Source organism: Petaurus breviceps, unplaced genomic scaffold (genome assembly GCF_028583685.1).
Source record: "Petaurus breviceps papuanus isolate PSGF00001 unplaced genomic scaffold, PetGlider_PUasm1.0 76, whole genome shotgun sequence".
NCBI lineage: Eukaryota > Metazoa > Chordata > Mammalia > Diprotodontia > Petauridae > Petaurus > Petaurus breviceps.
Window position 1 is genome coordinate 56153105 of NW_027186473.1, and position 16513 is coordinate 56169617.

Sequence of the window (16513 nt, forward strand, 5' to 3'; positions counted from 1 at the left end):
CACCATGCTTGAGGAGAATTTGAGCATCCCACAAATGGGAGAAAATGACTTCCAGAAGTCAGGAGCTATGAGTGATCCCTTTGCCACTTGTACCTCACTTTCTCCTCGACCTTCTATGTACTTGTACTACTTCTTATTGAATTACCTTGGTAAATAATCCTTTCTAAAAACTAAATTGATTCTTCACTGACAGTCTTCGTGGTGGGCTAAAGAAACACCCATGGGTGCTTGAGCTGATGCCCATGGAGAATCACCCCTGGATCCTTGAGGTACCCCCCAAAACCCTGAGAAGGAGATGGAGCTGCCAGACTTTGGAGACCCGGTTCATCATCTGTGAGAGCAGCAGTTGGGATAAGGATGACCTAGAGCTTGCGTGGGCTACAATTCATATGGCTTAGGACCTTTATGGCTTTGGACAAATCTTTTCCCCCCTGGGTCTCAGTTTACGTATCTACAAAATGAGGGTGTTGAATTAAATGACCTCTTAGTTTTCTCCCAGCAGTAGTCCTATGAACATGTAGTGCAATCTCCTCCTATTAATCCCCCCCCCCCCCTTTTTTTGCTTGGCTTTGATTTTTCTGGACTTTCCTTGAGAATTACAGCTGTGATCTTCTTGGGAGTTAAATGCAAGTCCCAGAATAGCTGCAAAAAGAGAAAGAAAAAAAGAGGCAAAAGCTGGTAAAAGCAGAATGTAGAAAATATATTGGAAAATATGATGTTCAAGGAAATATATTCCCATAAATCTCTCATAAATATGGAGAATCGTTCTTTTTCTTTCAGTTTTATATTGCGCTAGAGATATGCCAGTGCCTTAATGCTTTGATAAGAGGGGAATAAAATAGAAAGTGGAAAGTATCCAGCTCTTTGATCTCTATCTTTATGCCTTTGTTTTTTATGCCATCATTTTAATTTGTAGAATCTCTAGATATCCCTCTTCCCCTAAGTTCCAGTTTAGATACTTCCCCATCTTTACCTCCACTTTTCCCTCTCAAGATTGAATATATGAGATCTTTTCCACCATCATTGTGTGAGGTCTTTAAGGCATTTTCTTAACTAGTCTGATAGAAGTTACATAACCTGATTACTGACTGATAAACAATGGACATTATCTGTATAGATGATGTTTTCTTTTATTATAAGCCTCAGAAAGAACCTTTGAGGAAGAATTTTAGAATTCTGTTGCTATAAAGGAATGTGTTTTCTAGTTTACTGTTGTCCTTTAAAGCAAATGAAAATATTCCAGATGCTAGACATGGTTGCCTTTTTCATTCTCATTAAAATAAAATAAAATTAAAAAAACACCTTGAAATTTGCTTGGGCATATGATGTTTAGGGTAATTAGTCAACATAAATTGGAATAAATACTTTTTAGACTTATAGGCTTTTAAAAATTACCTATTATCAAATATCATGGCACCATAATCATGATAAGACAAGACTTACCTGCTTTTACATTAAAGGATCAGATTTGAATATGATATTATGGAGGGCTAGGATTACAACCAAGAATTACCTACCCAGCAAAACTTAGTATAATCATTCAGGGGAAAATATGGACATGTAATAAAATGAAATTGAGGGCTTTCCTGATGAAAAGATCAGAGCTAAATAGGAAATGTGACTTTGAAATACAAGAAGCACAAAAAGGTAAACAGAAAAGAGAAACCATAAGGGATTCAGTAAGATTAAACTGTTTCCATTTTGGGAAGATGATACTTGTAACTCCAAAGAAGTTTATCCTTGTTAAGGCAGTTAGAAGAAGTATACATAGACACAGGGCATGGGTGTGAATTCATTATGATGGAATTAAAAAAAGAAATAAAATTAAGGGGAAGAGGGAAGCACTGGGAGGAAGGTGGATTGAGGGAGGCAGTTGTCAGAAGCAAAACACTTTTGAAGAGGGACAGGGTGAAAGAAGAGAGAAGGATAATATAGGGGGGAAAGTAGGATGGAGGAAAATACATAGTAATCATAATTGTGAATGTGAATGGGATCAACTTATCCATAAAAAAGAACAGTACAGTGGATTACTTGATTAGACATAAAGGGTGATACCATAAGCACATTAGGGGAGCATGGAATAGTTTAACAGCCAGATCTATGGATAAAGGAAGAATTTATGACCAAGCAAGAGATAGAGAGCACAATAAAATGTAAAATGGATAAAGTTGATTACATTAAATTAAAAAGTGTTTTGCACAATCACCAATGCAGTTAAGATTAGAAGGAAAGCATAAAACTGGGGGGAAATTTTACAGCAAGTTTCTCTGATTAAAACCTCATTCCTCAAATATATAGAGAACTGAGTCACATTTCTAAGAATACAAGTCATTCTTCAAATGATAAATCGTCAAAGGATATATAAACAGGCATTTCTCAAAAGAAGAAATCAAAGCTATCTATAATCATATAAAAATGTTCTAAATCACTATTAATTAGAGAAATGCAAATTAAAACAATTCTAAGGCACAACCTAACCACCTATCAGATCGGCTAATATGACAGAAAAGGAAAATGATAAATGTTGGAAGGGATATGGGAAAATTTGGACAGTAATGCACTTTCAGTGGAATTGTAAACAGATCCAACCATTTTGGAGAGCAATTTAGAACTATGCTGTGCAAACCCTTTGACTCAGCAATACCATTTCTAGGTTTGTATCCCAAAGAGATCAAAGGAAAAGAAAAAGGACCTCTATATAAAAATATTTATAGCAGCTCTTCTTTGTGGTGGCAAAGAACTGGAAATTGAGGCGATGCCAATCAGTTAGGGAATTACTGAACAAGTTGTGTTATATGATTGTGGTGGAATAATGTTGTGCTATAAGAAATGATAAGCAAGATGTTTTCAGAAAAACCTGGAAAGATTAACATGAACTGCTGCTGAGTGAAGTGAGCAGAACCAGGAGAACATTGCATATAGTAACAGCAATAGTACAATGATCAACCGTGAATATCTTAGCTATTCTCAGCAATACAGTGATCCAAGACAATTCCAAAGGACTCATGATGAAAAGTGCCATCCATATCCAGAGAAAGAACTGATGGAGACTAAATGCAGATCAAGCATTTTTAAAACTTTCTTTCTTTTTATTTGCTCTCTGTTTCTTTCACAACATGACTAATTTATGGAAATATGTATTGCACAATTACACACGTATAACCTACATCAAGTTGCTTGCCTTTACAAGGTAGGGAGGTGGGAGAGAAGAGAATTTAGAATTCAATATTTTAAAAATTAATTAAAATTGTTTTTTAACACAAAATTAAAAAAATATATAAAATTATGATTAAAATGACAAGTGAAAAGCAGTTAACAAAATATAAAACAACCTTTCATTTTCTTAGACTGATGGGGGACTATAGATATAGAGTAATGCACTATCAGCTGAAGTCCATATTTTGGCTGCTTTTGCTAACCTGCTTTTCCTTGTTACAAAGGAGAGATTTATTTGTAAGACATATATTGGCAAATGGGTATGGTGTAAACCAGAGGTGTGAAACATGTCAAACACTTCCAAGTGCAGGCCAAACCATGTTAAAATGTAGTTGCTGTCTGATTTTAATGTGTTGATGTAGTAATAAAAAAGAAATATGTAAACATGTACAACTTTCTAAGTCAATATGCACACTGCAGGGATCCTGTGGTATAATTTAGTGGTCCCCACTTCCATGTGAGATTGACACCACTGGTATAAACAATAAAACTTAACAAACTACTGCAAGTCAGAAATGATACAATTTTTTTCCCTTATAAAAGTATGTTTACAGAAATTACATACCTTCAAAATGTTCATCTGAAACTCAAGTACTAGAAATTAAGTACTGGTACTGGTTAATCCTTTCAATAAATCCTGAGTTTCTTGCTACTACAGAAACTTATCTCTATGATACCAGTTGTCTCTTAATTATTATGCTTTGTGGCTGCTAGTCTTGGAATACCACAGGCATCATGGTAGAGTGGAAAGAGTCAGTGGATTTAGAATCATAGACAGCAAGTTATATGGCACAGTGGATAGAGTACTGGGTCTGGAGTCAGAAAGACCTGAGTGGGCATCGAGGTGATGCAGTGAATAGAGCACTGGCCCTGGAGTCAGGAGGACCTGAGTTCAAATCCAGTCTCAGACACTTAACGCTTACTAGCAGTGTGACCTTGGGCAAGTCACTTAACCCCAATTGCCCTGCCCTCCCCACTCCAAAAAGGAAAAGAAAAAGAAGATCTGAGTTCAAATCCACCCTTAAGCCCTTACTAGCTATGTGACCCTGAACAAGTCATTTGACCTCTATCTTGACTACTTCAACTGTAAAATGGGGGTAATCATTGCACCTACTTGCTAGGCTTGTTGTGAGAATCAAGTGAGATAATATTTGTAAAGCACTTAGCACAGTATAAGCTGCTCCATTGTATTGTAAGCTTCTTGAGGGCAGGTTCTGAATTTTGCCTCTTTTTATGTGCCCAGTGCTTAGGACAGAACCTGTTACAAATAGTTAATAAATATCTACTCATTGATTGAAATGTATTAGGCATTTAATAAGTTATTGTTTCTTTCCTATCTTTCTTTCCATTTTAATCCTGGTTCTGCCACTTATTTAACTGTGAATAGATATATCACATAGCCTCTCTCCTGTTGTGCTAGAGGATGTTTAAGTCCTTTTCAAATGCAAATCTTATGATCTTATAATAAGAACTAAAACCATTTTTGACACTAGTGGTAACAGAGAGATACATCCCAGTTGTCTATATACTGTTGCAACAGGTCCATTGATAGCTACTTAATATGTTGATTATTACTTTTGAAAGTTCTGGTTTTCTAAATTTTTTCATTTTATTTATATCTCTAATTCTTTAAAATGTACACTGTCTATTCTCAAAATGGGAAAGTATCTTTTTGCCTTTGAAGTTTCTACCTAATTTCTCCTTTTTGACCTCAGAGACAGCAGATTGGTCCTTTTAATCCTTGTGATGCTTTATTTGTAAATGTTTCATTGTTATTGGCAGCTTTTGGTGTTGAGCACCTACATTCCTTTTTTATAATCATGTTATTTTTTTTTCCATTGAACAAAAATCTATTTTCCCTTCATTCCTTTCTCACCTGCTTTGGGGGGGGAAAAAGAACAGAAAACTCTTGTAATAATTATGCATAGTCAAGCAAAACATATTCTTGTATTGACCATTTCCAAAAAATATATACCTCATTAAACATCGTAAAGTCTATCAGCTCTTCATCAAGAGCATCACCTTCATTTCTAAATAGTCCTCCCACCTCTGCTACCTGGAGAACCAACCCTTGTAAGCAAGAATTAAAAAAAAAAGAGGGAAAAAAGCAGGTCAGCAAAAATAACAGACTCAGCCCGATGTGTCACGTTGGAGGCATGTGGCACATCCTTAGTCTAGTACCTGTGAATATAAAGAATGTAACCCCGCCACATCCCGACCCCCCCCCCCCCCCCAGTGTTGAATACTGAGGACACTTCAGGTTTTTTGTCTTATACACTCTACCACTTCTGTGGTAAACCTGGTCTAAAATAGAGCTCCATTTGCTGCCATAAAATTATTCCTTTTGTTTAGGAGAAATTGGCAGTTAAGGCCCATTTTCTCTGTTTTGCTGTCTCTGGAGATGAATGACCAAGCTGTGCCTGCCTTTTGACAACCCTTTGTGTGCTTAGACAGCTTAAAATTGTTTATTTATTTATTTTTGACTAGCTTGAATTCTTTAAGCTTGTTCTCATGGGTCCTATTTTTCATCCCTCTATAATTATTTTTCTATAGTTGCTTTTCTATGGGTTCTCTCCAAATAGTTCATAGTTCTTTAAAAATGTGATTCACATCATTCTAAAGACTTTGTAAAGGCCCAACCAAGCACACGCAGCATCTGTCCTGGATCTTCCACTTCTGGATTTGCCTTCACTTTTTGTATAGAGTCAGAATTATGCTTGATGGAAGGAAAACGTCTTAACAATTAGAGCTCTCCAAAAATGAAATAAACAGCCTCAGGAGAGAGTAGGTTCAATCCCTATCCCCAAGAAGCTTACCTTTTAGTTGAGGGAAGCAAGATATGCATGGGTAAGTAATAGATGTTTTGTTGTTCAGAGTAAATACAAAGTAAGTTGAAAGGTGGAACACTAAGGACCAGGAGAATCAGTGCTGACCAGAAATAGGGTTTTCCCTGTCACTATGTGTTAGAGATGAGACTTAAACCCAGGTGTTACCAAGTCCAAGGCTGGCCCTCTAGCCACTGAATCACAATGCTTCTCACTTCTTTTTTTGGCAGGGATGAAAGGAAAGGGGAATCCTGGGCTTATATATCATCATATCTAGGGACACATGATCATCATTCTGTTTTCTTTGGTTATAAGGGGCATAAGCTAAGAGGAAACTTTAAGAACTGACTCAGAATGATGCTCTCTGTCTGTCTCTGTCTCTCTGTCTTTCTGTCTGTCTGTCTCTTTCTGTCTCTGTTTTTTTCCCTCTCTCCTGATTTGTTTATTCTTTGTAATTTAAGCCACTCTGCTTAGAGACTGGAACTTCAGTGCAGTGGTAGGGTCAAACTTTGGCAGACAGAACATAATGAGATGCATTTTTTCATTGTCATTCTAGGTTTCAGCAAGTGACAGATGTGAAGAGACATCTTTTCCGATGTGACACTTGAATCTCAGCCATGACACTCCGAGTTTTCACCGAAAATTAAATATGACTTAGGAACATCGAACCTTGGGAAGGTTTATGATGTCATCGGTTGCTAGGGGCAGCAAAATCCAGCAGGCTGTCAGCCTGCAGGGAGTTGACCCAGAAACATGCATGATAGTATTTAAAAATCACTGGGCACAGGTAATAATATATTTAAGGAAAAACTGTATATCCTTGCTGGCTGATATAGCTATAAGGTTCTGCTTCTTAGAAACTGGCTCTCTCTCATACCTGTATGTCAGAGATCTGGGCTGGCCTTACAAAGACATGGAGCCATTCTCCTCAGGGTTGGTATAGAGTTGATTTCTCTTCTTTCTCTCTGCCTTGAAATGGTCTCTAGGTCAACAAGAAAGAATAAGAAAAGTAATGGCAATCTATTTTTACTGATAGTTGGCAAAACATTGTACATAAATAATTTCATTGAATGTTTACAGCAACTCAGAAATAATACTTTGGGCATTAGTAAATAGTATTGAATAGCTAGGTAGTACAGTGGATAGAGTGCCAGGCTTAGAGTCAGGAAGACTTGAATTTAAATCCATCCTCAGACATTTACAAGTTGTGTGACCCTGGGCAAGTCATGTAACCCTGTTTGCCTCAGTTTCCCCATTTGTAAAATGAGCTGGAGAAGGAAATGGCAAACCGCTCCAGTATCTTTGCCAAGGAAACTCCAAGAGGGGTCACAAAGACTTAATAACAAAAAATTATCATCACTAATTTGTGTAGGAAGGCAGCAGTGTTACTGACTTGGGAGTCGGGAATGCCTGGATTCAAGCGCTGACTCCGACACATGATGGATCTGTGCCCCTGGATTAGTCACAGTGCCCAGGCAGCTCCCTAAGACTATATCAGCTGTGAAGCTGGGAGACATCTTTGTTTTTAGAGCAGCCCTGTGGAATCTACGTACCAATGAAATCACAGGTCCAGTTAAAAAAAAAAATTATGGATTGAAAAGTGAGGCTCAGAGGAGGGAATAGTGTCCCGGTGACATCTAAGCCTAAGTCGTCCTGATTTCAAGTCTGGCGCTTAGGGGGCATGCACGTTGCTCACATCGCAACAAGGGTACTTAGGTGGCTTTAATTCAATTCAGCAAATATTTATTGAAGGTCTTCTATGTGCAAGGCAATGTGCTAGGGCTACATAGATCAAAAATGAATCTCTTCTCAAGGCTCTAAAGAACTTTACATGTTATCTCCCATTTGATCTTCTCAACAGCCCTGTGAGATAGATGTTATTCGTATCCCCATTTTATAGATAAGGAAGCTGAAGCTGAGAAAGCTTAAGTGACTTCCTCAGGGTCATACAGCTAATAAATGTCTCCACCAGGATTTGGATTCATCTCATCCTGACTTCAGGTTGAGCACTCAATTCTTGTATAACCTCACTGCCTTACATTTTAATGGGGGTAGCAGAGTATACACATACACAGAACTGTAATACAGATAATGAGGGCAAAGGAAAGTACCAGACAAAGTATTATAGGAAGTTTTGTAGAGGAAAAAGAGGAAGCTGGAGGAAATCAGGGGAGGTTTCATAGGCAGCTGAGATGAGCCTTGAGAAAAGGTAAAGATTGTGAAATAATTCTTGAGCAAAATATTAGCTTTTGTGAACAGCAAAAATGAGGAACTTGTATAAGACTTCCTACCTTTTCATAGATAACAGGTACTTTAATTTTTTTTTCTTCTTGCGTACCCCAAACTCAAGGAGGCATCCAGGAAAGATTGTGTTTGTCCTTTGTTTTCAAAGAGGACCATGGCATCAGGGAAATAATGACATGATTTGCAGTTGACTTTGATTTGAGTGAGGGAGGCCTGTACAAGCTCACCAGCCTCACTTTCTCCTCCGCAGCCATCTGGATCCAGTGGCCAGATATTCCTCAGGAGGACTAGAGATGACTCAGGATGCATTGGGAGACGCTGGTCCTTTTAAGCTAAGGCCTTTTCAGGTTCTCACTTTAAAACCTTTCTTGGAGAAATAGGGGCATTGTAGGAAGGGAGGCAGTACAGCAGGTAGAATGCTGGGCCTGGAGTCAGGAAGACCTGAGTTCAAATTTGACTCCAACACATATTAGCTGTGTGACCCTGGGCAAGTTACTTAAGCTCTGTTTGTCTTAATCCACTGGAGAAGGAAACATCAAAGCTAAGAAGACCCCACGGACAGTATGATCCATGGGGTCACAGAGTCAGACGTGACTGAATGATAGCAACCCCAATCTCATCCTGTCTTGAACAACAGGTCTCAGTGTGTGTGGTTAGATTTAAGTGATTTTAGTATAAGTTATCTAAGTGTATGCATGTAATGTCTATATTACAAAGACAGAGATAGATTTTTTTTTTGCCTTATCTGTTTGGGATGATCTGCAAATCTTACCTTCTCTGTTTGTATGGATAATTAAGGGTTGAGCATTCAGAAAATTTACCAGCCCACCCTTTCCACAGAGAGCACACAGGGAAATGAAATAAATAAAATTGGCTTTCTTTACTACTTGTCCAGCATTACTCTCCCTAGGTGAGTTGGTAAGTGGCTATTTATGAGACAGGTTTTTAATGACTGCCTAGCCACCTTCCTGTGTGCCGGAAACAGCATGTGGGGGAAAGAAAGCACTGAGCCTGCAAATCACTGCAATTACAGGGGACACAATTTAGATCAAAAAATGAGCAGAATCCATCCTGTTTTTGAGCATTTTCTACACTCTAGCTCTTTGCCAGTATCTGGAGAAAGACTGCCAGTGTTTCTTGTACTCTCGCAGTTCTGCCTGGCTCTTTACTGTCAAATTCTAACTGCTTTGCTCAGGAAATTGAGGGCAGATCTATTTCAGCAAAGGGAAATGGAGAATGGAGGTAGTTTTTAAGCAAATTTTCAAAAGAAAATCCCCCAAAGAACTCAATCTTTAGCTGTAATTACCTGGGTATTCTAAGGTGAAAGTATCATTTTCCCTCCTGCTTCCTTCTCTTTACTCATGCAGGCTGGCTTTGATGTTCATTTCTTGCTCTGTACTTCCTGTATGTATATCTGTCTCTCATTTAATCCTTTTTCTTTTTAGCAGCCTGCTGATAATGGTTTTTCTTTCCAGGATGGAAAGGAGATGGTCTAGTAGTCTCTCTTCATTACACTTCTCTTCTACAAAATATTAAGTCAACTCTTGATTAAATTGTGTAGATAATCAACCCTATGGCTAGTCTAGGACAGATTAGGAATCATACATCTGCTTTCTCTAAAGCAGAAGAACCTACTGGATTGTTCACCTCCTCCCATGTTCCTGGTGTATTTAAATTTTCAGCTTCACCCCAGGAAAAACCAACCAACAAACAAACCACGATTAGGAGTGTAAATCAAACATTAGGAGAGTAAAACAAAAAATTAGGAGTGTAAATCAAACAATGATGTAATGTTCTTTTCAACATGCAGTAGAAATGATTTTAGGATTCTCTGTCATTGTGTATTATCTATGTCTTTGGTCCTGCCATTAATGCAGCTAGTTAGTCAATAGTCAGCCATACCAGTTACAGCTCTCAGAAAATAACCTCAATTTTGAAATGAAAATACACAGAATAACAAAGGCAATAAATTATTATCAAATAAACAGGAAATTTTTTTCCCACTCAAATTCACTAATCCCCTGAAATTTCTTCATGGACTTCTTAGGGCCCCAGGGTGAGAACTAGTGATTTAGAAGGGATACATTGAGTATTCCTTCAGCAAATATTTACTGAGTGGAAACATTATGGGGAATGGAATAGTATATAAAAAGAAGCACTGTTTTTGCAGTCTGAGGACCTGAGTTCAAATTCTAACTGAAATAGATTAGCCATATCATTCTAGGTCATTTTAACTCCCTGGCCTTCAGTTTACTAATCTGTAAAATGGTGGGTTTGGACTGGATGACCTCAGAGTTCCCTTCCCTTCCACAGTTAAATTTATTTGAACATAGTGACAACAATATGCATATTGTAATATTGGTCAGTAAGGTATAAAGAAATAGGATGTTTAGCCCTTGCTCTCAAGGAGATTTAAACCTAACTGTAAATAAGCATGCAACAAATGCTTGTTGATTGGTTGACAGGCACAAGATAGTCATACATAAACATTCAACAATGATGCAAAGAAGTTAATGTAGGATATGCTACCTGGTCATGATTACTGGTTGAGTGCTATATATACAGGTATAGGGTTTCAGAGAAGAGAGGAGAGAGATTGTGGGAGGTTCTAGTGGTCAAGGAAGGCTTCCTGGAGGAAGGGACACTTAGGTCAAAGCTTAAACAATGTATATAGGGTGTGGCTAGATGGAGAAGAAAGGGAAGATATTCCATGCAGAGGTCCCGATGTTGGCAAGGCTGGGATTAGAATTTTCTGAGTGATAGCTTTTTTTGGTGCGGAGAGTGGGTTGTCTGGCAGAGTTGGGGAAGGTTCTGGAAGTTGAGGGGAAAGGAGAGAATTAAAGCTAGTTAAAGTGAATGATGCATGTATCCCTTTTGTCTTGGGGGTCAGTAACATTAGTATAATCCATACTTTTGTATAACAAGAGCACTTGCCAAGGATTTAGAAATAACTAAAGTCTCACACGAGCATTTTCCTTCCTTCCTTCCTTCCTTCCTCCCTCCTCCCTTCTTCCTCCCTCTCTCTTTCCCTTATTGCTTCCCTCCCTTCCTCTCTTCTTCCCTTTCTCTTTTCTCTCCCTCCTTTCCTCTTTTCCTCACTCCCTTCTACCCTTCTTCTCTCCCTTCCATTCTCCCTTCTTTCCTTGCTCCTTTCTTCTTTCTTTTCCTTCCTCTCTTCATCCCTCCTTCCTTTCCTTCCTCTCTACTCTTCCTGTCTCCCTCCCTCTCTTAAGGGCATTATTGGTATACTGGTGAGACTGGTAACAGATATGTATTAGGCAGCAATGTCTGTTACCAGTACTGTCATTTGTTAGCTCCACTGTATAATTTCTTAATCTTCAGTTATTTAGTAGATAATTTCTTTGTGCCTCAGTTTTCTCATCTATAAATAAGGGATAATAATAGCACTTATCTCTTATGGTTGTTTGAAGATCAAATGAAAAAATGAATGTATGTTGCTTTAAAGTATGATATAAATGTCAGTTAGCGTTGTAAATGGAAGTTCGAAAAGTATCAAATTTAGACTTGGTGCAGGAATAGATTTTAGAACAAGTGGAATGAACGTGAATCAGTAGGTAATAGATTCCTCCTTGTTTCAAGAAGGAACTGGAGGACCACTTTTGATGTGTATCATCTTGGGAATTCTTTTCTGAGTATGTATTGGATTAGCCAGTAACTGAAGTATCTATCAACTTTCAAATTCTGTAATGATGATGATTAATAGTAATTAAGTGATCATAGAGATAAGAAATTTGTGAACAACCATGTCTAAGGCCTACATTTATTTCTCTTTGCAGCAAGATTTAATTTTAGATGTTCCAATTGATTTATGTATTTGTCAGCTCCTTTGGGATTACATTAAACAAACAATGATACACTTCATACTTGCTACCATAAATATTCCTAACCCAGAGCTTGAGTGGCTGAGCCATCTTTTTGTTGTTGTTGTTCTTTGTTTCAATTCAGCTCAGCACACTTTTCTTTCTTTTTTTTACCCCTTTCTGTTTTTTAAAAAAAATATTCACCATTTAATTTTAACATTTGTTTTTTTAACATTTGAGTTCTAAATTCTTTCCCTCCCACTAACCCCTCCCCTACCCATTGAGAAAGCAAGCAGCATGAAACTCATTATAATATGATATCACAAAAGCAAGAGTGAAAAAAGTATGCTTTGGTTTGCACTCAGAGTTCATCAGTTCTTTCTCTGGAGGTGGATAGCATTTTCCATTAGGAATTCTTCGAAATTCTCTTGCATCATTATATTGATCACAGTAGCTAAGTGTTTCATAGTTGACCTTCTGTACACTATTGCTGTTACTGTGTATGATAGTCTTCTGGTTCTACTCACTTCACTTTGCATCAGTTCATATAAGACTTCCCAGGTTTTTCTGAAGTCATCCTGCTTATCATTCCCTATAGCAAAATAATATTCTATCCCAATCATATACCACCACTTGTTTAGCCATTCTCTAACTGATGAGCACCCCTTCAATTTCCAATTCTTTGCCACCACAGAAATAGCTGCTATAAGTAATTTTGTATGTATAGGAGCTTTTTTCCTTTCTTTGATCTCTGAGATACAGACATAGTAGTGGTATTGTTGGGTCAAAGGGCATGCACAGCTTTATGGCCTTTTGGGCATAGTTTCAAATTGTTCTACAGAATGCATGGTCAGACCAGTTCACAACTTGACTAACAATGCATTAGTGTACCACATCTCCTCCAGCATTTATAATTTTCCTTTCTGTCACATTAGCCAATCTGATAGCTGTGCACATTTCTTTAATATATAGTGATCTAGATTATTTTTAAAATATGACTTGATAGTTTTTATTTCTTCTTCTGAAAACTGCTTATTCATATCCTTTGACCGTTTATCAGTTGGGGAATATGAGCTATCTTTTTTCATCTTCTTGCTTACTTTAACAAGCTTAAACTCTATTCCTGAGGCCACCCTCACAATTTTATGGGCACATATTGGACCAGGACATTAGTTCCGGTCCAAATGGTGCCAAAGTTATAGAAGATTCCAAGGCAATTATGGTGAAGATGGAAAAGGCAGACACACTTCTCAGTTGCTATGAGACCTCCTGGAAAATTTTAAGTTTCCTTACATAGTACTGAGAAGCAATAGGCTATTCTGGCTAGAGAGCTGGCCACAGAGTCAGGAAGACTGCCGTCAGTCTTTCTTTAACAGATAGTACCATAGGTTTAGAGCTGGAGACTGACTAGCTATCTGACCATGAACAAGTTTTTTTAATCTCTCAGCAACAAAGAGACTCTAAATTATGGAAGAGTTAGAAATCTTTATCATTGAAGGGGGGTTTCTGTAGCAGGGATTCCCCACATGAAAGACATCAAAGTTCCAGATAAAGATAGAAAAAACAAAAAAGCTCTAGGATTATAGTTCAACCTTTTGCTTTTATTTCCCATTGGTCTGATCATTTGAATTCCTTAATTTCTTGTGCTCTGGGTTTGTCTTAAAGCAATTGAGAAATGTGAATTCGCCAATTGGACTAGGCCATTGTTTCTTTTGTTGTTAATTTGAAATAAGGTGAACAGTTGTTCCTTTATAGCGGTTTCTGTCTTTCTGGCATCAGAGATTCAGTTTTACTTCCTAAGTTTACTCCTGTTCATGTAAGCTTAGATTTTTGAAGAATTTTTAAATTTCTTAAATTGCTTCCCCCTTGTCATGTATGAAAGTAAGCTTTGTTTCATTTTGTCATGATTGTATTATTTGTCAGTATTGAGTTTGTTTCCTCTGTATAGAGGGATGCTGACCTAGAATCTGGGGAACAGACCCTTGTGGTACCACAGAAAGAATTCTGGACTTGGGGTCAGAGGGTCTAGGTTCTACTTAGCTTTTCTATTTTATACTCAGTGTAATCATAATCAGCAGAATTTTTCCCTATCTTGGGGCACAACTTTCCTCATATGTAAAATTCCAGATTAGATCAGGGGTTCTTAACCTAGAGTTCATGAATTTTTTTCCCCTTCATATTTTTATAACTTTCAGTATAATTGGTTTCTTTTGTAATCTTATGCATATATATGCTAATATACAATATATTATATAAATACAATACCATAATATAATATATTATTATTGTATTATATCATAATTACATAATCATAGTTTTATACACACATTTGAATAATATATAACATATTTGCATAATACATGATAATATATATTTAATAATATTAAGTATATTTATTGCTTTAAATATTATAATATATAAGTATGCTCAAATATGTAAATAAGTATACATATATACACATATATTACTCACACATGTATATATCATCTTCCCTAGATTGTAAACTCCTTCTTTTTTGTCTTTGTATTTACTGTCTCTAGCACTGTGTGAACACTTAATAAAGGCTTATGATGGATAGATGGATAGATGGATGGATGGAAGGATGGAATGAGAATGCTTTTCAATTAGAGATTTTTAACCTGAGATTCATGGATAAATTTCAAGTGAGGACATCTTTGAACTTGGATGGAGAAAAGAAAATATGATATCTTTATTTTCATTAACTTTTAATTGAAATTTAGCATTTCTTTTGATTAGCAATGTAGGCAATAAAGCTATTGTTCTGAGAAGGGGTCTATAGAATCCACCAGCCTGCCAAAAGGACCTATGTAAAAGGGAAAAAAGGTTAAAGCCCCTTCTTTAAATGAATAAGACCTTATTTTTTTGCTTGCAAATTCCTGATTGTAAATACCCCAAGTTGTTGTTAAACAAACTTTTTTTTTTAAAGAAAGTTATTATTAGTAACAACTCAAACAGGATTAGCACGTTTTCTTTCCAGCAACATTGTGAATTAGGTCTCGTTAGTTTTTTAAATATTGTTATTCCCTTTTTACAAATAAGGGAACTGAAACTCAAGGAAGTTGTGACTTGCCCAGGGCACATAGCTGATGAGTGTCAGAGTTAGACCTTAAACCTTGGCCTTAGAATTTTAAGGCTGCTATGCCTAGTTCAGTCTAAAAAACATTTATCTTTCATGATATGCCTTCTGGATGTATCGCATAGTACTGGGCTTTGGAGATATGTAGCAACAAGCACCCCAGCGTCCCCAGGGTGGCTGCCAACACAGGTTCTTAGATCTGCTTTTTTAAAGGAAAGCAACTCAAAATTAACAATCTTGCTTTAATCAATCAAACATATTATTTACCTAGTTTAGGGGGAAAAGGTCAGCACCCCGAACTTCAGAGTATACAGACAGAAATATTTCAATCAGAAAGGCTTCCAAACTGTCCAATCATTACATCCATACCAAATCACAGTTACCGGAGAGGGAAGCATCAACATCTGGGTTTTTCAAAGTGGGGGGGCTCTCAACAATGGCTGCCCAGAGTCTCACCTGGTCAAATCAACACAACACTTCTTAAAGTGAGGCCCAAAGCAAAGCCTCACATCAGCGATTTATATAGCCTTCTCCTGGGTCAGATAATGTAACAACCCTCTTGACCCACTGGCCAATCACGCAGCATCAAAGTGTGGGCATTCCTGAAAACCAAGCCTCCTGCCACAGGCTCCATGTGACCACATTCAGCCTATTAGGAGGCAGAGTATATTTTCAAATCAAGGAAGGTTCTCAGAGTCTCTTAAGCCTATCAAAGGGCCTAGGGGTAGGGAAGATCTTTAAATTTGCATTTCCATTACAAGGTACAGAAATAAAAGGAGGTATAGTCCCTGGCTCAAGGAGCTTCTATTCCTCTTGTGGGATACAACATGTTAGAAATCAGTATGTACCTAATTAGTGGAAGACAGAAGAGAGCCTTAATAAGTAGGGGAATCAGGAAAGGGTCTCCTTAGAGCAGAGGTTCTTAATCATTTTTTTATGTGACAGACTTCTTTGGAAGTCTGGTGAAACCTATGAACTGCTCAGAACTATGTTATTAAATAGTTGAAGGAAATGCAAAATTTTGGTTAGAGTTAGTGAAAATAATGATTTAGGTGCAGCTAGATGAAACAGTCGATAGAAAGAGTTCAAATTTAGCCTTAGACACTTGACCCTTACTAGCTGTGTGACAAGTCACTTAGCCCAGATTTCTGAGAGAGACAGAGAGAGAGAGAGAGAGAGATTTTTTCCCCATTCAAGGTTACATAGACCTTCAAATCTATCAATCTGTAGATCTTTTGGGGGTCTGTGGACCACACAGGTTAGAAGTCACACCTGAGTTGATCCTTGAAAGAATTTTTATTGATATTTTT

The 16513-nt window shown here is 37.4% G+C and overlaps 1 protein-coding gene across 16 annotated transcripts in view; it reads left to right on the forward strand.

Moving 5' to 3' along the window:
• Window positions 1–16513, forward strand: part of FHIP1A (FHF complex subunit HOOK interacting protein 1A) — a 438671-nt gene that overhangs the window by 233487 nt on the left and 188671 nt on the right. For 15 of the 16 annotated variants that reach the window (XM_069105522.1, XM_069105520.1, XM_069105516.1 and 12 more), the window contains one exon: window positions 6598–6828. The exons of the other annotated variant lie outside the window; for it this stretch is intronic. In XM_069105522.1, coding sequence (XP_068961623.1) covers window positions 6724–6828 — 105 coding nt within the window. In that variant the 5' untranslated portion in view covers window positions 6598–6723. The remainder of the gene's footprint in view (window positions 1–6597; window positions 6829–16513) is intronic. 16 annotated transcript variants of the gene reach the window in all.